This window comes from Eptesicus fuscus, chromosome 15 (assembly GCF_027574615.1).
Source record: "Eptesicus fuscus isolate TK198812 chromosome 15, DD_ASM_mEF_20220401, whole genome shotgun sequence".
NCBI classification, from domain to species: Eukaryota; Metazoa; Chordata; class Mammalia; order Chiroptera; family Vespertilionidae; genus Eptesicus; species Eptesicus fuscus.
This window is the reverse complement of record NC_072487.1, coordinates 3,512,514-3,533,857: the sequence shown is the minus strand read 5'-3', so window position 1 is coordinate 3,533,857 and position 21,344 is coordinate 3,512,514. Positions and strand designations below refer to the sequence as shown.

The 21,344-nt window shown below is 47.3% G+C and overlaps 1 protein-coding gene across 1 annotated transcript in view; it reads right to left on the bottom strand.

Moving 5' to 3' along the window:
• Positions 1 to 6,717: 6,717 nt before the first annotated feature.
• SHC3 (SHC adaptor protein 3) overlaps positions 6,718 to 21,344 on the bottom strand; it is a 149,096-nt gene continuing 134,469 nt past the window's right edge. The window contains exon 12 of the mRNA XM_028129821.2: positions 6,718 to 6,846. Within this exon, the coding sequence (XP_027985622.2) occupies positions 6,718 to 6,846 (129 nt within the window). The remainder of the gene's footprint in view (positions 6,847 to 21,344) is intronic.

The following is a 21,344-nucleotide window of genomic DNA, read 5'->3' as shown; positions in this document are numbered from 1 at the left end:
TGGCTTTCTCCTTTACAAGCGGTAAGTTCGTGAGTGTGTGTGTGTGTGTGTGTGTGTGTGTGTGTGTGTGTGTGTGTGTGTGTGTGTGTGTGTGTGTGTGTGTGTCTTGTGTTCTACAGAGAACGAGGCCAGCATTTAGCATGACTAGGATGGTGGCAACAGACACAGCCTTCTGCCACCTTTGCTTCTGCGCAGGCCAGTGAGTGACACAGGCCCCGGAGAACGCACCTGCCATGCTGTGCTCACCCACACCTGGGCCATGGCAGGCGTGGCTGCGCTCGTGCTATGGAGTCTGGAGAGTGACCGGGAGAACCTGCTTCCGGTGGAAGGGTTTCAAACTCCCTTCCCCTCTTTTCAGGCAACACACGATCCACCATCCAAATGAGAGACTTTTCATGATGTTCTTTATTGCCCACGGAGTTACAATGACAGTCATTTAAACAATGGACAAAATAGAAAACAGCTGTTATCTCAACCCTGGACCCATGGTTATTCTGAGCTGGCAAAGAGCTTTCCACAGAAGTGTAACAAGGTACATTTTATAGAAAACTAAGTTATCAAGTCCATGCTTTTAAATGTCTCTAGGAGGGCAAACCTCAACCCAGTGTTTGAGTGGCTAAGTCAGATATCAGAGGGTTTGCCCTCTCCTCAGAAATGCACACACCGCTGTTCTGAAAATGAAGGCACATTTTCTGATAACCAGTGGGAAGTGCAGCATTGCCTACACGGTGACAACCTCCCTCCTGGGCGCAGTGGTGGCACTTGGGGGCCAAGCAGCCCCTCCACTGGCCACCCAGAGGCACAGGGACGTGCCAGGTGCGCGTCAAGGGCTTGCAGCTGGGACCATGTCATCTCCTGAAGGAGTAATCTCGGAGGGTGAGGAGGGAATTGAAGCCAGTTTCCTTCCCTGTTGCATCGCCAAAGCTCCCAGCTTCCAGCCAAAGGACTTTGGCGTTACCCCTTTCCTAGAGCGGAGATGAGAGAACCTGCGGCCAGGCGTGTATTCCCACCCGGCGGCCCGAGGTCTGCCTGCAGTGCCGCCGCAGGAAGTGGTGAGCGGGCAGTAAACCCAGACACAGGACTTCACAGGAAAGCTTTCTGTTTCACAAAAGTTAATGGAAAACCAAACACATTTTAAAATAATATTTGTCAGTATGTATACTTTGTCATCCAAATGCTTTTTTAAAAAGGAAATCTTATTACACATTAAATTTATGTGGAGTTCTTGCCTAATCCTTGGCTTTAAAGATGAACTGTTTAATTCTTGCTTAAATCTGAATACAAAGAACATTCAGGTAATTTACAATATTTATTCTAGAACAAGTCATACTCAAAAGTCAAAGGAGCAGAGAACATTCCATATGCAATCAGCACATAGTTGTCACAGGCAATTCTGTTTTAAGGATGGGTTTTCCCATTATTTTTTGCTTTGTTAATTGTCACTTACTAGTAACTGAACCACCAAACCGCAGGACCACAGCGTGCCCTCCCACATGCACACTTTTCTATCTACAGCATCTGGAGGTGACTCAGCCGAACGGAAACTTTGAGATTTCAATTCCCATGTGAGGGAGCCCTGTGTTTAGGAGCCTCGGGGACTCACTTATTTGGGGCCCCTGTGAACACGGGTAGGAAGAGAGAAGGGAGGGAAGCTGCCTCACCTGCACCCTGCACCCCTGCTAGCAGCAGCTCCTGGCTGCACAGGGTCCTGCCTCCTCCTGGGCCTTCCTGCCTCGTCTGCCTGCGTGTCTCCTGCCCTTCAGTTGCCAAAGCCTTCGGACCCACCCAGGAGCTCCGGCCGCCACAGTCCTATTGACCTTGGCCACAGCACCATCCAGCTTATCACACCAACACCCTGTGGTCCTCCTGGGTTGCACTCACAGGCAGGCAGCTCCCCGATCCTGCACGTCTCTACCCCGGGAGCCCAGACAGCGCCTGCCGCGTGGGAACTAGGGCACAGACCAGAGCACGAGAAGGCTGGTTAGACACTGAGAAGCGCCAGGGACACAGCCGCTGAGGGAGGGCACCGCGCCTCGCCCCCCGGCAGCTTATGGGGGGGCCTCTGCCAGACACTGCGCACTGCTGATGACCACAGGACAGACGCCCCCTTCTGTCCTTCTCTTCCCCCCATCGGCCCCGGCTGGCCTGCCCTCCCTCGTGTCCCTCTGCCATTCCCCACCGTGGACCCTGGGGCCCTCCCGCCTGTGTCTGCAGCATCCAGCACCCTCCTCCAGAGGCCAGGACGCGTCTGTCCCCAGACTCTCAGCATTTGTTTAACTTTTTGTCTGGTTGTCCTCATTAGTCAAAATATAACACCCTGGGAGGAGTCCCAAGGTGCGATTTGTACAGCCAGCCTCCCGGGCACACGGGCAGACGCACACGCATCATAACCAGCGCAGGTGCATGTGCGTGCAGACACATACACCACTGGCATCGAAAGTTCTCAGATGGTGTTCAGTTTTTCTCGCTGCTATAAAATGTGCCAGTTTTAAAACCGAGCCTTCTGTTGCTTGCAAACGTATAAACCCCATTTAAATAAATTCGGCTGGTCGCTGGCATTGTATCTCCCAGCAATGGTTGCAGAGTTCTAGATGTCATTAACCTCCCACTTTTAAGCTCACAGCATGCACCCTGGGACCCATGACATGAAGGAGCATGAAAATAGGTTTACTGTTGTGAGTAAGCAAAACAGTTTGTTCTTGTGTCATTATTTATTGATGATTGTATTAATTTCCATACGAACAACTGTAACCCTGCCTTTGCCCCACCCTGTATAATCACAGAGGAGGGCAGCCAGCAGTAAGGGGCATCTAAGGGCTGGCCACTCACACCTGAAGGTGGCTCTCAGAGTCTGCACTGCCACCAGCTCCCCCAGCCACGCGGAGGCATGGCAGCATTTCCGGGCTGTCCGTGGGAATGACTCACGCTTGCCGTTCCGCATTTTGGGGAAAAGATGGATAAATGTGAACCCGAGGAGGGAGGAACCACGCCCACTTCCCTTGGGCGAGCTTTCCTCAGCCGCCCTGAAGGGCCCTGGTGGGTCCTGCGCTCTGTCCTAGATCCAGCCGGGGGCCACCTCCCGCAGTCCCGGGCTCCTCCAGCCACACTCCCCGGGAGCCCCCTGCCCATGGGGCGCAGGACAGCTCGGCAGTTTTCCCGCTGCTCTTCCTGGGACCAAAGTTTCACTACAGAACCGAGCGTAATTCTGAAACCCAAGGCCAAGACCCGTGTGTCCCGCAGCGCCCTGCCTGCCGTCTCCCACACTTCTCCTCTGCATGCCCGTGGGGCGGCGTGTGAGAGGAGCGATGCCCATTCCGTGTGGGGCATCTGAGGACATGACTGTCCTGCACGCCACGCGGAGTCCCCACGCCCACGGGCCTCCGGGGACCGCACAGCCCGCGGTGCAGGCGGCCGCGGCTCAGAAGCCGCAACTAGCGCGAGGCCGGAGCTGCGGTGGGGGGGGGCACCTGGTGGCCTGCAGGTGGTGCCTGATGAGGAAAACCGGGCAGGGCCATGCGGGCTCCGGGTACGAGGGAGCCATGGCGCACTGACCCCACCTGCAGGGAAAGCTCCCATTAGGAGCGGGGGCGGGCGGGGGGGCGTCCTTAGAACCCAGGCAGGGCGTGGAGTCAGAAGACATGTCAACAGGGTCCCGAGCTGGGGCCAGAGTGCGGCTCCGTCCTCCTCCCCAGGCCTGCCTCCGCCCACTGCCTTCCCTCACACCTGCCTGTCTCTTTCTGTCCTCATTGGAAATATCCACAGGAAGCTCTCAGGGCACCACATGCGTCCCGTAGGGTCTTTGCCCATCGACCCCAACCCGAGGCAGCCCGAAACAGAACTGGGCTGACATGAAACACGGCTCACGGCCGGGTGTGAACAGCCCTTTGGCCGCTCAAACGACAATTTTTAAAAGGCAGAAGCGGCAGCTTTAGCCCAGGATGTGGACGGGCCGCTGTCTCGACGCCTGTTTATCGGAGGGTCCACGCAGCCGCCCGGGGCTCCCTGGGAGCCAAGCATCAACGCTGACAAACCGGAGGCGTGGCTCCGCGGAGGCTGCGGGCTCCCTGCGGGACCAGGATGCCCTCTGAGGCCACGAGAGCTCCTACGGGTGGTGCAGGCCGAGGGGCGGGCGCCAGGCCACCCGCACCTGGCCTGCCCGGCCTGCCCAGTGCTCCCAGCACACGCAGAGGCTGGGCGGGTGGCCAGGGGCCGAGGAGAGGGCAGCAGGCCTGGAGTGTTCCGTGGGCCCAGAGTGGCTCTGCATGGCCACAGCGTATGTGCACCGAGGGCTGCTCTGCCTGCCTCCGCCCCGGGGGGGGGGGGGGGGACACTGCGGGAGAAACTGCTGGGGGAGGGCCTCGACCTGGGCAGGGAGGCGGCCCCATCGCATCTGCCTCCAGCCCTGAGCTCCACGGCCGGAGCTGGGGGAACAGGCGGGATGCGCAGACCAGCTCTGCCGCCACAGCCCGGGGCTTCCAGCAAGTGGAGCTCAGCGCCCGCCCTGGGGAGGCTCAGTCCTGCCCATCCGGTGCCGGTGCCGAAGGAGGATGCGACCCGACTCCTGTGAGCTCTGCCGCTTCACAAGCGGAGGGAGCGCGGCCGAAAACCTCGGCACCCGCCAGCCGCGGCTGTGCCCCTGTACGTGGTCGGGGAAACGGAGCTTTCGAATGCATATTTTGAATTCATATTGAAACAAAATTAGTTCCCCAAATACTTTTAATTTTCTAAATTGATTCTCATGCAAAAAACACCATATGTATATTGCTTATCACTGAGATAAGCACTGACCTCAGAGCAGAGCCACTCTGACTGCAGGTCCCCAAGAGGGAAAGAGAGCAGGCGGCCGGGAGGCCGCAGAAAGAAAAGCCATTCTGTCTGTGTGCAGTGTGTCCCACCCGGCGTGCCTGTGTGCCCCGGCTGCGGGCCTCCAGGAGGCGCCAGGGAAGCCTCACCCGCCCCAGTCCACTGTGCGGGGCAGGGGCGGGGCCAGCTGCTGCCTGCAGCCCCGCTCAGCCCCCACTGCTGCTGGCTGACTTGGAGCGGGCACCCACACTGCGCCTGAAGCCAGGGAGCGCAGCGTGGCCTAGATTAGTTCCAATCCACTGCAGAACATTCTAGAAGATTGAAGCCACTGTCAGCTTGGATTCACTGGACCCTCAAAGAGCAAAAACTCCAAAGAAGGCTACACATGAACCCTTGGACCTGCTCCGGCTCATCCTTAGCCCATCAGATATATCCCGCTCTCCCATCCTGGCTACACACCCCCAAAAGATGAAATGGGGTTCACACACTTAGGAATTTTGTCAAATTAGTGCTTATAGGAATTTTAAAAAATCTCTCCTTAGCTCCTCAGTCCTGAAGCCCCGAAGTTATCACAATTCAAATCTAAGTGCCTGGTGCGGAGTGGACGCGCTCCAGAAGGCCCCGCCTCCCCTTCCCCTCTCCCCCTCCCCCCAACACCCCCCCCCCCCGCCCCCCGCCCCAGCACCGGGAGGAGCTGTCAGTGCACAGGGGATCCTCTGTCTCTGAAACACATCCACCCAATCGCGTGGCCTCATCCCAGATGTATTCTGACGGGCATACACACTGTCAGCTTCCAACACCAGACAATCCAGCCGGAACTGCGTGTTTTACCTCGACAGAAGGCACCACGCTCAGCTCTGCGTGGGGCATGTGCCTTTTCAGGCAGCGACTGGGAAACTGCTCTAGAGACAACCAGTCGCTTTACCCCCCAGTCCTCCAGGAGCAGAAACTCAGATGGATTCTCGGAAGTCCCGGGTCAGGCCAGCGTGGAGCCAGGGGAACACGGGACAGAACTGGGGGCACGTGTCCCACTGGCTTGGCACAGCTCGTCCACGGGGCTTCTCCACTGAACAGAGGGGTGGGCAAGTCCACCGGCAGCTACCGGAGCAGCCTGGAATCAACCGGTCTGCCGGAAGGACATCCAGCCAAGGCTTTGTCCACCACCCCTCCACACTCACTCTGTCATCACTCAGATAGGAACAAGGGAAGCAGTTGCCAGTGAAGATAGTCATTAATGAGGCAGAATGCATCCCCAAGAACTCCTGAACAACAGAGGTCGTGGGGGACAGCATTCCTGAGCTCAGCGCGCCCGACACAACGCAAGTGACGCCTGCTCAGGGCAACCAGCGGAGCCCCAGGTGCCGGCCGGGCACACAGGTGTGAGCAGACAGCCCAGCGGAGCCTGGAGGGGAAGCCACCGGAACCAGCGGCTCACAGGGCTCTGTGCAGGCCGGACCTCCGGGGGTGGCGTCTTGCCTGATTCTATCACAGCGCTGTCAATCACCCGCTCTCCCGCTTGCGTCCACTCCCCAGGTGTGCTCACTGGGCAGACTTCAGGTAGCACTTCCTGGTGGACTTGCCCAGGGGAATGGGTCAGTTGAATTAAATTTTGCCCAGACAACTACAGTCAAACTTTTTTCATTAAAAACATACAGCACAGAACATTAGTCTTACCTTTCTTAGTCTTAAAAAATAGAAATTTAGAGGGGTCATCTGTACAGGATGTATAGGTCTGTACACCTTTCCTATGCATGTGAGAACGCAGACAAGTTTACAAAACCTGCGCTTTACAAACGCTTTCCTCCCGGGGCTCTGGACCAAGGGAGCGCCTGAGTTCCTGTAGCCGGGCCCCATCTCCCGGGAAGAACCGAGCCCCCCTGACCACGGTGCCGTGTCAAAAAGGCGGCCGGCGGGTCACGGGTTCCTCTCCACCGGCTGCTGGAGGCAGAGCTCACTCCCGGCGGAGACGATGGGCAGCCTGTTCGCCAGGTGGTGGTTGATGAGGTGGCTGATGCTGTCAAAGATCCTGTCCCTCGTCCGGATCTGTGAAGGGCACGGAGGGAAGTCAGGTCACCCACAGGCAGAAACGAAAGAGCACGCCCTGCTTGGTGTCAGCCGGACCATCTGAACTGGAGGGTCACTTCCTCCCTCTCAGAGACGGTCTGCAAGGCCCCTGGTCCCTCTCGCTGGCCCGTCAATTCAGTCTGCTCATCTGTCCACCCCTCCGGGATGAGCCACGGCCTCCCCCACCTTCGGCAACCAAGTGCCATGGTGAGCTCCCCAGGCCCCTGCCAGCCTTCTCTTCCCTGCTCCCTCCTGCCCTCATAGGATCCACCACAGAAACCTCTGTCTGTCTGCTCTGCTCACTGAGGTTTGCAGGCTTCCATGCCCCTCCCACCTGCAGGCCTTTGCATGGCAGTCCCTGGGCCCAACCCCTCACCACTACCACCACCCCCCCAAACACACACACACACTGAGCTGGCACTTCCAAGTACAGACCACACCTGAAGAAGGCAGTATGAGGCCTGGCCAAGAGCAATCTCTCAATATATGCTCCGGACACAGCCCCCTGGGGCCTGCTTCTCTGAGAGGGAGAGGCAGGGCAGGGAGCGGGTACCTGGCCACACCATTCACCCCCCAGGCCCTTAGAGGGCCCTCATGGTGGGGCTGGGATGCCTGGGTGCCCAACCTGTCACTCCACCTTATTGCTAGGAGCCCACCCCTTCCTGATGGCAACCTGCTGTCTCTCACCGCTCCCTCGGGGACTCCAAGGGCATGTCTACTCTCCCATTGACCTACTTGTCCTACTATTCTCCTTTCTCCAAGTTCTTAATCTCTCCCCTTCCCTAGGTAGCCACTCTGTCTCCCCCTCCATTATCTCACCAATGGAACATTGCTCTCTGGCTTTCAGCCCCCATCTCACTTCCACCCCAAATCTATGCTCTAGGTGTGCACATCAGACACCCCTGTCCAGGCCGCCTGCTCCGCGCTCTACCAATTAGCTGCCAAAGGCAATAGCAGAAACTTTAAATTAGGATGCTTTCATCTCCTGGGATCCAATTCTGAGGTGGGCCCCTCCACACCCATCTCTGTAAGCACCAGAGGGAAGAGACCTCCCAGGCCACAGGGTCACCTGACTCTTGGGCATTAGCCTCACTAGAGATGTAATCTCACGGACACATTCAGAAAGGAACCTTTCTGTAGGACTTTCTGGCATCTTTCCATTGAGGTTGTGTAGTCTCCTGGAGCTCCTTAGAATTCCCCACCCAGAGGGACCACCTGAGTGACGTGGGCAGACCCTTCCTTGGAAGCCAGGAGCGCTCAGGAGCTCAGCTTGAAACTAGTGTTGTCAGCGTGTTGCCTTGACATTGACTTCTTATTCCCACTTCTTAACAATTAACACTCATGTCCGTCTGGGCAATAAGGGTAGATTAAGGGGGATTTATGACAGGAAGTGTCTGAGACAGTGGTCTCAATCTGGGCTCATGTCAAAGTCACCCGAGGAGCTTTGCTAACTCCATACCCAGACCGACTGCATCAGGAACTGGAGGTGGGGTCCAGGCACCAATGTGTTTTATGCTACATCCATGATTCTAACTTGCTACCCAAACTGAGGACCACTTTGGAGTATATGGCCTGGCTAATATAAAGGCACATTTAAACAAAGGCACACAAAAGAGTTGTCATAAATTCACTGCAAAAAAAAAAAAAAAGGCCAGTTCACTTCATTCCCATGAATATTTACTGAAACCTGGGTCTGGCTCCTGCCCAGAGAACTTGGAGCCCACAGAGCTATCCCAGCTGCCATGTGCCCGAAGTGCAAGAGCTGGTTAAGAGCACTTAGCCACCCAGAAAAACCCAGGCAAACTTCCCCAGGTACCTAGAAGGATTCTGCTGCAACTATGGCATATGGAATGTTACCCCAGACCAGGATGCAAATATAAAGGCCATAGGAGACCAGAATAAATATGCATATGTTGGAAGAAGAAAGATCTGAAGTCAATAATCTAAACTTCCACCCTGGGAAACTAGAAAAAGAAAAGCAAATTAAGTCCAAAGTAAATAGAGAAAATAAATAATAAAGGTTAGAGCAGAAATCAATGAAATTGAAATGAGAAACTAATAGAGAAAACTAATGATCCATAAAGTCAGTTTTTGGCAGAGATAAATATAATCAATAAGCCTTCAGGCAACCTAAGGAAAAGAGAGGATACAAATTATTAATATCAGAAATGAAAAAAAAAAGGTTGTCACTGTAGATCTCATGGACATTAAAAGGATAATAAAATAAAGTAAAATGATGGTGGAGTAAGTGGATGCTGCACGGACACGCTCCCAGGACCAAACTAGAATTACAACTAAAATACAGAAAAGCTTCCAAGAACAGAAAATGGAGACCACATAGAGACTGGTAGGAGGGGCAGAGGCGCAAAGGGGCTGGTTGGGCCCCCACTGACAGCAACTAAAGTTCTGGAAGGATATCTCAGCTATGGGGGGTTGCCACTGAGAACTTTGGGGTCTAATCCCCAAGCTGGGCTCCCCAGCAGAGAGCACCAGAACTGAGAAGGGTGCCTACATAACATCTGGCTGTGAAAAGCAGTGGGGTTGCTGTCTGCCAAGGAGAGAGCTGGAAACTCGGGTACCCTCTTAAAGGGCCAACACACAAAATTCCCTATGTAGTCACTCACCGTGTGCTCTGGCAGAGGGAGGGCAGAGTGGACTAGAGTTGTGTGAGCAGAAGCCAGGATTGGGGCACTGGGGGTTAGAGATCAGAAGGCAGACACATCAGTTTCCTATGCTGAGTCATTCCCTCACACCATTGAGGTCATCTTTCTCATGCAGACATTTATAATACAGGTGGCTTCACCTGGGAGGAAGATAGCTGGCCCACCCTATTGGAAAACACCTTGCCCCATGGTGCAGAGTCTCCAAGGCCCATTAAGAGACTGAGAATAACAATTATCCTCCAGGCAGAAGCAATTGCATCACCTTGTTGAAAAAACTGTCACCACACCTGTGGATGATTGCCTGAGGGCAATTCAAGACAGAATTCTATCATTTTATAGGCAGAGGTGGTCTCTGGAGGCTATGAGTCTTTACCTGAGCTAATTAGTCAGAAACAGCATTTGATGCTGTCCTGCACTAGAGATTGAGAGGTGTAGCAGATCCACCTAATACAGTGATGGCGAACCTATGACACGCGTGTCAGCACTGACATGTGTAGCTATTTCTGATGACACGCGGCCGCTGAGGTGGCCGCATGCCGAGGATGAAACATTTGCTGCTCCTGAGGATGAAACATTTGCGAAATAATGTTTTTTCCTCAAAGTGACACACTACCCAAGTTATGCTCAGTTTTTTGGCTAAGTTTGACACACCAAGCTCAAAAGGTTGCCCATCACTGACCTAATACATAGTCACAAACCCAAACAGAAAGCCAAAATGAGGAGACAAAGAACCCCCAAATGAAAGAACTAGAGAATTCTCCAGAAAAAGTGATAAATGAAATGGAAATAAGAAATTTATCAGACAAAGAGTTCAGAATAATGATGGTAAAGATGTTCAACAGCATGAGAAAAAATATAGTAACTATGAAAGCAGAAATAAAGAATGACATAGCACAAATAAAGAACACATTAGAAGGAATACACAGCAGATTAGGGGAAGCTGAGGATCGAATCAGTGAATTAGAAGACAGAGTTAAAAAAATCACTCAACCAGAGAACCAAAAAGAAAAAAACAATTAAAAAACAGGAGGACAGCTTAAGGGAGCTGTGGACAGCATGAAACATAACAATATTCAAATAGCAGGTGTGCTAGGAGAGGCAGAAAGGTTGAAAGGGATAGAGAACGTGTTTGAAGAAATAATGGCAGAAAACTTCCCTAACCTGGTAAAGGAAAAAGTCACACAAGTTTAGGAGGCACAGAGAACCCCAAGCAAGAAGACCCCAAATAGGCCCACACCCAGACACATCATAATTAAAATGCCAAAAATTAAAGACAAAGAGAAAAGCAAACTGTTACCTACAAAGGAGCTCCTATAAGGATGACACCTGATTTCTCATCAGAAACTCTACAGGCCAGAAGGGAATGGCATGAAGCACTCAAGATAATGGAAAACAAGGATCTGAGACCAAGATTACTAGTATCCAGCAAGGCTGTCATTCTAAATAGGCGGTAAAATAAATTCCCAAACAAAAAAAAGATACAGGAGTACATCACCACCAAGTCAGCATTATAAGAAATGCTAAAGGGACTGCTGTAATGAGAAGAAATAGAGAGAGAAAACTAGGCATACAGAATTAAAATGGCAATAAATATGGACCTATCAATAATAAGCTTAAATGTAAATGGATTAAATTCTCCAGTCAAAAGACATAGGGTAGCTGAATGGATACAAAAACATGACCCAACTATATGCTTCGTACAAGCCACCAACCTCAGAACAAAAGACACACACAGGATGAGAGTGAATGGATGGAAAAAAATTTTCCACACAAATGAAAATGAAAAAAAAAAGCTTGAGTAGCAATACTCATATCTGACAAAATAGACTTCAAAATGAAGGCCATCACAAGAGAAAACAAAGCTCACTACATAATACTAAAAGGATCAATCCAATAAGAAGATATAACCCAGTAAGCATATATGCACCCAATATAGGAGTACCTAAATATATAAAAAAATCTTCTAGAGGACTTTAACAGAGAGATCAACAACAATCCAGTCATAGTAGGGGACTTTAAAACCCCTCTGACTTCACTGGATAGATCTTCCAAACAAAAACTCAACAAGGAAACAGAGACTATAAAAGCCACACTGGATCAGATGGATTTAGTTGACATTTATAGAACATTTCACCCCAAATCTGCAGAATATACATTCTTCTCAAGTGAACATGGATCATTCACAAAGATAGACCACTTGTTAGGACACAAAACAAGTCTCTACAAGTTCAAGAAGATTGAAATTATATCAAGCATCTTCTCTGATCACAGTTGAATGAAATTAGAAATCAACTATAGTAAAAACACCCCAAAATATTCAAACACAAGTTATTAAACAATGAATGGCTTACCAACAAGATTAAGAAAGAAATAAAAAACATCCTGGAAACAAATGAATACACAACAACTCAAAATCTCTGAGACACAGCAAAAGCAGTCCTGAGGAGGAAGTTCATAGTACTACAAACCTACCTTAAAAATTAACAATAAACTATTTAACCCTACAACTTAAGGGATTAGAAAGAGAACAACCAGAAAAGCCCAGAGTAAGTGGAGGAAGGAAATAATAAAGATGAGAGCAGAAATAAAAGACATAGCAACTAAAAAAACAATACAAAACAATCAATGAAACCAAGAGCTGGTTCTTTGAAAGGATAAACAAGATTGATGAATCTCTAGCCAGGTTCACCAAGAAGCAAAGAGAAAGGACCCAAATAAACAAAATCAGAAATGAAAGAAGTGAAGTAACAACTGATCCCACAGAAATACGAACGATTATGGAAAAATACTATGAACAACTCTATTCCAACAAAATGGACAACCTAGACGAAATGGACATATTCTTAGAAAAATACGAGCTCCCAAAACTCAATCAGGAAGAATCAAAAAGCCTATATAGGCCAATAACTACAGAAGAAATTGAAGCAGCGATCAAAAATCTTCCAGCAAACAAAGCCCTGCTCCGGATGGCTTTACAGGGAAGTTCTACCAAGCATTCAAAAAGAACTAAAACCTATCCTCCTCAGACTATTCCAAAAAATTCAAGAGGAAGGCACACTTCCAAGCTCTTTCTATGAAGCTTGCATTACCCTAATCCCAAAACCAGAAAAAGATACCACAAAAAAAGAGAACTACAGGCCAATATCCTTGATGAACATAGATGCTAAAATCCTCAACAAAATTCTAGCAAACTGGATTCAGCATTACATTAGAAAGATCATATACCATGATCAAGTGGGATTTATTCTGGGGATGCAAGGATGGTACAATATCCACAAATCAATAAATGTGATACATCACAAAAACAAACTGAGAGACAAAAATCATATAATCATATCAATCGATGCAGAAAAAGCATTTGACAAAATCCAACACCGTTTTTTGATAAAAACTCTCAGCAAAGTGGGAATAGAGGGATCATACCTCAACATAATAAAAGCCTTATATGATAAGCCTACAGCCAACATCATACTCAATGGGCAAAAAGTAAACTCATTTCCCCTAAGAACAGGAACAAGACAGGGATGCCCACTTTTACCACTCCTGTTCGATATAGTACTAGAAGTGCTAGCCATAGTGATCAGACGAGAAGAAGAAATAAAAGGCATCCAAATTGGAAAAGAAGAAGTAAAACTGTCCTTATTCACAGATGACATGATACTATACATAGAAAACCCCAAAGACTCCATCAAAAAACTACTAGCCCTAATAAATGAATTTGGCAATGTAGCAGGATACAAAATTAACACCCAGAAATCTATGGCCTTTTTATATACCAATAATGAACTCACAGAAAGAGAAACGAAAAAACAATCCCATTTACCACTGCACCAAAAAGATTAAGATACCTAGGAATGAACTTAACTAAGGACGTAAAAGACCTGTACTCAGAAAACTACAGGGCATTGAAAAAAGAGATAGAGGAAGACATAACCAAATGGAAAAATATACCATGTTCATGGATTGGTAGAATCAACATAATTAAAATGTCCATACTATGCAAAGCAATCTACAGATTCAATGCAATCCCCATTAAAATACCTACAGCATATTTCAAAGACCTAGAACAAACTCTCCAAAAATTCATCTGGAATAAAAAAAAAAAGACCCCAAACAGCCACAGCAATCCTGAGAAAGAACAAAGTTGGAGGGATCACATTACCATATAGCAAGCTATATTACCAAGCCACGGTTCTCAAAACTGTCTGGTACTGGCACAAGAACAGACATATAGACTAATAGAACAGAACAGAGAACCCAGAAATCGACCCAAGCCATTATGCTCAATTAATATTTGACAAAGGAGGCAAGAGCATACAATGGAGTCAAAACAGTCTCTTTAATAAATGGTTCTGGGAAATTTGGACAGATACATGCAAAAAAATGAAACTAGATCACCAACTTACACCATACACAAAAACAAACTCAAAATGGTTAAAGGAATTGAATGTAAGACGGGAAACCATAAAAATCCTACAAAACTCCATAGGCAGCAAAGTAGCAGACATATGTCATAGCAATATCTTTATAGACACAGCTCCTAGGGCAAATGGAGACTAAGGAGAAAATAAACAAATGGGACTACATCAAAATAAAAAGCTTCTGCACAGCAAAAGAAACCATCGACAAAACAACAAGAAAGCCCACTGCATGGAAGAACATATTTGCCAATGATGTTTCAGATAAGGGTTTAATCTTCAAAATTTACAGAGAACTCATATAACTTAACAAAAAGAAGATAAATGATCCAATCAAAAAATGGTCAAAGGATCTAAATAGACACTTTTCGAAAGAGGACATACAGAAGGCCCAGAGACATATGAAAACATGCTCAAAGTCACTAATCATCTGAGAGATGAAAATCAAAACAACAAAGAGATGCCATCTCATACATGTCAGAATGGCTATCATCAACAAATCAACAAATGACAAGTGCTGGTGAGGATATGGAGAAAAAGGAACCCTCCTGCACTGCTGGTGGGAATGCAGACTGGTACAGCCACTGTGGAAAACAGTATGGAGTTTCCTCAAAAAAGTTAAAAATGGAACTCCCATTTGACCCAGTAATCCCACTTCTAGAACTATATCCCAAGAAACCAGAAACACCAATCAGAAAGGATATATGCACCCCTATGTTCATAGCAGCACAATTTACAATAGCTAAGATTTGGAAACAGCCTAAGTGCCCATCAGCAGATGAGTGGATTAAAAAGCCCTGGGTCTGGGAGAGGCCATGCACCCCTGGGTCCAGGTGAGGCCATGTGTCCCTGGATCCGGGTGAGGCTGGGTCCCGGGTCCGGGTGAGGCCACGCGCCCCTGGGTCTGGGTGAGGCCATGTGCCCCTGAGTCTGGGTGAAGCCGTGCCCCTGGGTCTGGCTGAGACCAAACCAGAGGGAGTCGGACCTACATTACCACCATTTGTCCACCATCCAGAGCTGAGGGGTCAGTGCTGACATGTACACATAAGGAACTGGTAGACATTGAAATTGGGTCTCTAAAGAACTGTTGGTCCAGAAAGAAACTCAATACAGACTGATTCATTTGCCTGTCAGCATAACTATTATTGCTCGTCTCACATTCAGTTCTTATAAGTATATCTCTAGGGACACATGATCTCGCTCATCTAGGGGAAATGATGAACAACATAGACTGATGAACAAGAACAGAACCAGTAACAAGGAGGCATCGATCGGACTAGCGGGCCTCAGAGGGAGGATAGGGGAGGTTGGGGAGAGGGGGGAGAGATCAACCAAAGGACTTGTGTGCATGCATATGAGCCTATCCAACGGTTAAGTTCAACAGGGGGTTGGGGCATCCATGGAGAGGGGTGTGGGATGGGAATGGGGGGATGAGGACAAATATGTGATACCTTAATCAATAAAGAAATTAAAAAAAAAAAGAAAAAAAAAGAAAACTGTAGTACATCTACACAATGGAATACTATCCTACCTAATAATAGACAAATATGCAAATTGACCGCACCTTCGCTACGCCCAAGCCACGCCCACCAACCAATCAGGATGAGTATGCAAATTACCCCAACAAAGATGGCTGCTAATTTGCATATCAAGACAGCGTAGAAAGAAGCCAAGAGCTGCAGAAGGGAGCAAAGCTGCGGAGAAGCAAGCAAGCTGCGGGGAGGAGAAGGGAGGAGCGGAGGCAGGGCCGGGGGAGAAGGAAGAAGAGCTGGCAGGCTGGCAGAGAAGGGAGAAAAGCAGGGGGGCTGGCGGAGAAGGCGGGGCGGGGGACAAGGGAGGAGAGCAGGCAGGACGGGGTAGAGTGCAGCAGGAAACCCTATTGCAGGATTTTTCCTGCAACGGGAACGCTAGTGCCACTATAAAAAAGAAGGTACTTTTACCATTTGCAACAACATGGATAGAACTGGAGAGCATTATGCTAAGCAAAATAAGCCAGACGGAAAAAGATAAATATCACATGATCTCACTCATATGTGGAATATAATGATCAACATAATTTGATGAACAAGAATAGATCAATTTAGAGGCAAATGGTAGGGGAGAAGGGGTTAGAGAGCAACTAAAGAACTTGTATGCATGCATATTAGCATAACCAATGGACACAGACACTGGAGTGGTGGGGGCTTGCCCGGGGTGGGAATGGCTTGAGGGGGGGGGAGTCGATTGGAGGAAAAGGAGACATATGTAAAACTTTAGACAATAAAAAAACAACAACAATGATGCCAAACTCACTCAATGAGGAAAACAATTGTGTTTTCAACAAATGATGCTGTGAAAACTGAACAAACACATGCAAAAAAATAAAATTGAACCATTTCCTTAGTCTATATATACTAAGTGGATCAAAGACTTAAATGTAACACTAAAACTATAAACCTGCCAGAAAAAGCATGCAGCTAAATCTTAATGGATTTTAAAAAGAATTCCAAGATATCATACCAAAAGCCTGAGCAACAAAAGAAAAAAACACACAAACAAATTGAACATTATCTCAATTAAAAACTTTTGTGACTTAAAGAACACCATCTATATATATAAAAGCCTAAGCGACTATTACGACTGGTCAACTGGACAACTGGTGGACTGATCGCTATTGCCGAGAACCAATTCCAGCATGTAATAATTACAAGAGTTCCGTCAAAAGGTTGATGGGACTTGGGGGCTCAACAAGGGTGAGCCACACATGTAGTTTACCTGTTGGAAATGGGTAAACGGCACTTCCCCCAAACCTGAATAGAATGATTGTCTGCTGCCAGACAGCTCAGGGCATTTTATTGCCTCCTGTTGGCCAAAAACCTGAACAGCTGTAGACTATTCCCCAAACTGACAATGTTTCTGTATATCCTTTGATACCGTACCATTTGAAATGTATATTTCCACCTTGCCTTGGGACAAATTGTGTTTAATAAAATCACAGGGTCCTGAGACAAGGAGAGTCTCCTAGCTCCTTTAGCTGAAGCTCCTCTGACCCCCAATGCCTTTCAAATATATTTTTTGTCCTTGGACTCCTTCTTAATAATCTACACACAGCCCCTTTCCCCAGAATACTGAACCCTTTGTAAGGCTGGGAAAAGAACCCCGGCATTATGGTGCCCTAACGAGGGACACCAACACGCTATGATGTGCACTAACCACCAGAAGGCAGACGCTCAATGCAGGAGCTGCCCTTTGGTGGTCAGTGTGCTCCCACAGCCAACCTCCCATGGCCAGCCAACCTCCCATGGTCCCTCCCCACAGCTGGCTGGGCCTGATCGTACCCAATCAGGACTGGGCAAGACAGCCCAGATTGGCCCCAATCACTGGCCAGGCTGAGGGACCCCACCCGTGCACGAATCTGTGCACTAGGCCTCTAATTAAGAAAACAAAAAGACAACCCACAGAATGGGAGAAAATATTTTCAAATCCTATGTGTGATAAGGAACTTGCATCTAGAATATATAAAGAACTCTTACAACTTAATAACAAAAGACAAATAACCTGATTTAAGAATGCACAAAGGAGATGTTGTGATGATAGCGGAGTAGGAAGAACCAGGAATCAATCTCCCCACCCAGACAACAATTACCCTGGCAGAATCTTTCTGGTGTCACTATCTTGAAATTCAGAGTCCACTGAAGGCTTGTAACTTCCAGGTTTAGATGATAAATTGTGGTTAACTTTGGTGAATTTCAGCTGTTAACTTGGCAGTGGCTGCTCCTCCCTCACTGCCTAGCTCTGTGGCAGGCAGCTGTGCACATGCTCCTAGACAGCTGGCAAAGAGCTCACAGGAGCCAGAGTGGGCATAAAGGACCATGTCTCCCAAAGAATTGGAATTTATGTTCTGGTCACAGAGGTGAAAAGAGGTGGTGGCTATTGCTGCACCTTCCCCAGTTGTTGTAACCCCATTCCTCTGATTGAAGTGATTTCAAAGGGATTAAAAGTGCCCAGCTGGCATAACTCAGTGGTTGGTCACAGTTCCATTCTCGGTCAGGGCACATATCTGGGTTGTGGGATTGATCCCCAGTGTGGGGTGTGCAGGAGGCAGCCCATCAGTGATTCTCTCTCATCATTGATGTTTCTCTCTCTCTCTCTCTCTCTCTCTCTCTCTCTCTCTCTCTCTCTCTGAAATCAATAAAAATATATTTGAAAAAGAAGGAATTAAAGGGGTTAGTGTGTTTTCTTTTCCTCCATTTCATTAATTTCTTTTCCCTCCTTCAGTAGACAAACAGTAAAGATTAGGACATCCAAAAGTAATTCATATATGAGGAAAAATTAGAAAATCATTGTACTGGCCCAAGGAACTCTGCAGAGTCAGAACATACCTGAAAGACCTTAAATTTAACCCCAGGCTAATTCTCAGCACAAACATAGCCTACATCAGTGATGGGCAACCTTTTGAGCTTGGTGTGTCAAACTTCGCCAAAAAACTGAGCATAACTCGGGTAGTGTGTCACTTTGAGGAAAAAACTAACTCCAAGACTCTAGTCTCAAATGTTTCATCCTCAGGAGCAGCAAATGTTTCATCCTCGGCATGCGGCCGCGTGTCATCAGAAATGGCTACGCGTGTCAGTGCTGACACGTGTGTCATAGGTTCACCATCACTGGCCTACATCAAGTAAGAAAAACAAAAGAAAAAGAAAACTCTCAGGAATAGGGGGAGGAGGGAAATCTGATTCCCAAAGTCTAATTATATATTAGATTCACTGTTCAGTTTTCAACAAGAAACATCACAAGGCATACAAAACAAGAACATATGTACCATTCAAAGGAAAAAAATCCAGCAGAAACTTTCTCTGAAAAGGACCTGGTAGCACATCTAATAGACAAAGGCTTAAAACACTGTCTTACAGATTCTCAAAGAACTGAAGATGTGAAGCAAAAAAGTAAATCAATAAAAAAGATGTATGAACAAAATGGAAAATCAATAAAGCCTACTAAATAGAAACTGAAGAGAAATCCTGAAGCTGAAAATGACAAGAACTGAAGTGAAAAATTCACTAGAGTAATTCAAAGGCATATTTAAGCAGACAAAATTGGGGAACTTGGTTATCAAGTTCTGAGAAACAGAAAGAAAAAAGATTAAAGAAAAGGGGACATAGCCTAAAGGATCTGTGGGATACCATTAAGCAGACCAACATACACATTGTGAGAGTCCTAGAGGGATAAGACAGAGAGAAAGGGGAAGACAGAATGTTTGAAGAAAAAAACGACAGAAATTTTCCAAATTTTATGAAGGATATGAATGAATATAAACATACAAGAAGCTCAATGAATGCCAAGCAGGATGAATACAAAGACACCCACACCAAGACACATTATAATCAAACTGTCAAAAGACAACGACAAAGAAAGAAGTTTGAAAGCAGTAAAAAAGAAGTGACTTATCATATTCAAGAGATCCTTAATAAGATTATCAGCAGATTTCTCATCAGAAACTTTAGAGGCTAGATGGCAGTGGATTTATACATTTAAAAAGCTAAGAGAGAAAAAACGTGCCAACTAATAATCCTATATCTGACAAAACTGTCCTTCTAAGGTGAAGAAGAAATCAAGACATCCCCAGGTAAACAAAAGCTGAGAGAGTTCATTTCCACTAGACTTGCCCAATAAGAATTGCTAAAGGGGGTTCTTCAGGTTGACAGGAAAGGAGATTAGAAAGTAACTAGAAGCCGTATGAAGAAATGAAGATCACAGTGAAGTTAAATACACGGGCAATTGTGAAAACTACTATTATTATATATTTGGTTTGTAATTCCAAATGTTGTTTTCTACATACTTTATGAGACTAATCCATTAAAAGTATTAGTTTATGTTTTTGGACACAAATGTATAAAGATATAATTTGGTGACATCAATGACTGAAAGGAATGGGTCAGTGCTGTAAAGTAGCAGATATTCGGGGTATTACTAAAGTTAAGATCATATAAATTCAACTTAGAATGTTATAATTTTAGGATGTTAAATATAATCCCTATGGTAATCACAAAGAAAGGGAATTAAATTGTTTCACTACCAAAAATAAAATTAACTAAACACAAAAGAATACAGTAATACAATAAATGAGAGACAAAAAAAAAAAAGCTGTAGGGTATACAGAAAACAAATAGCAAAGTGACAAGTAGGTCACTTCTCATAAGTAAATACTTTAAATGTAAATGGGCAAATGACAGAGATTTGAAGAATAGATTAAAAATAATAAATGATACAAGCATATGCTGTATCTAAGAGATTCATTTTACATCCAAAGACACAAACAGATTGAAAGTAAAGTGATGGAAAAATATATTTCATGCAAATAATAACCAAAATAGAGTGAGGTAGCTCTATCAATATTAGACAAAATAGTTTTTTCAGTCAAAATAAGTTTCAAGAGACAAAGAACATTATCTTACCTAATAATAGACAAACATGTAAATTGACCGTACCTCCGCTACACTATCAGCCAATCAGGAGTGATATGCAAATTAACCCAACAAAGATGGAGGCTAATTTGCATACACAGGCACTGAGTGACGGGGGCGGGACACTTGTGTCATCGCCATGGCGACAATGCAGGTGTTTTGCCCCACCCCCAGTCTCTCAGGGCCTCTGGGCAGTGTGGGAAGGTGGGGCCAGATCAGAAAGAGGGGGCTCTGGGGCCTGAGCGGAAAGGGGCTGGGCCAGAGTAGAAAGGCAGTGCCAGCAGCCAGGGAAAGGAAAGCCCATTCTAGCACGAATCTTCATGCACTGGGCTTCTAGTATAGTAATAAAAGTCCCCATACAGCAAGAAGATGTAACAATTATAAACATCTATCCTATATAATAAAACCCTAATATGCAAATCGACTGAACAGTGGAATGACTGGTCGCTATGAACTGACCACCAGGGGGCAGATGCTCAACATAGAAGCTGCCCCCTGGTGGTCAGTGCACTCCCACAGGGGGAGAGAAGCCGGGCTCATGGCTGGCGAGTGCAGCGGCAGTGGCGGGATCCTCCACAGCAGCACTAAGGAGCAGTGAGCTGAGTGGTAGGGAGCAGCAAGCAGGCAGATGGTAGGAGCGAGGGGTCCTGGACTGTGAGAGGGCACAGGCTGGGCTGAGAGACACCCCCCACCCCCAGTGCACGAATTTTGTGCACCGGGCCTCTAGTATATATATAAAAGCCTAAGCGACCATTAAGACCAAATGACCAGAACGACCCGAATGACCGGTCAACCAGTCACTATGACACGCACTGACCACCAGGGAGCAGACACTCAATGCAGGAGCTACCCCGTGGTGGTCAGTGCACTTCCACAGCCAGCATCCCGCGGCCTCTCCCCCAGGCTGGCCAACCTCCCGGGGTCCCTGCCCCGCCACCGGCTGGCCCCCCAATAGG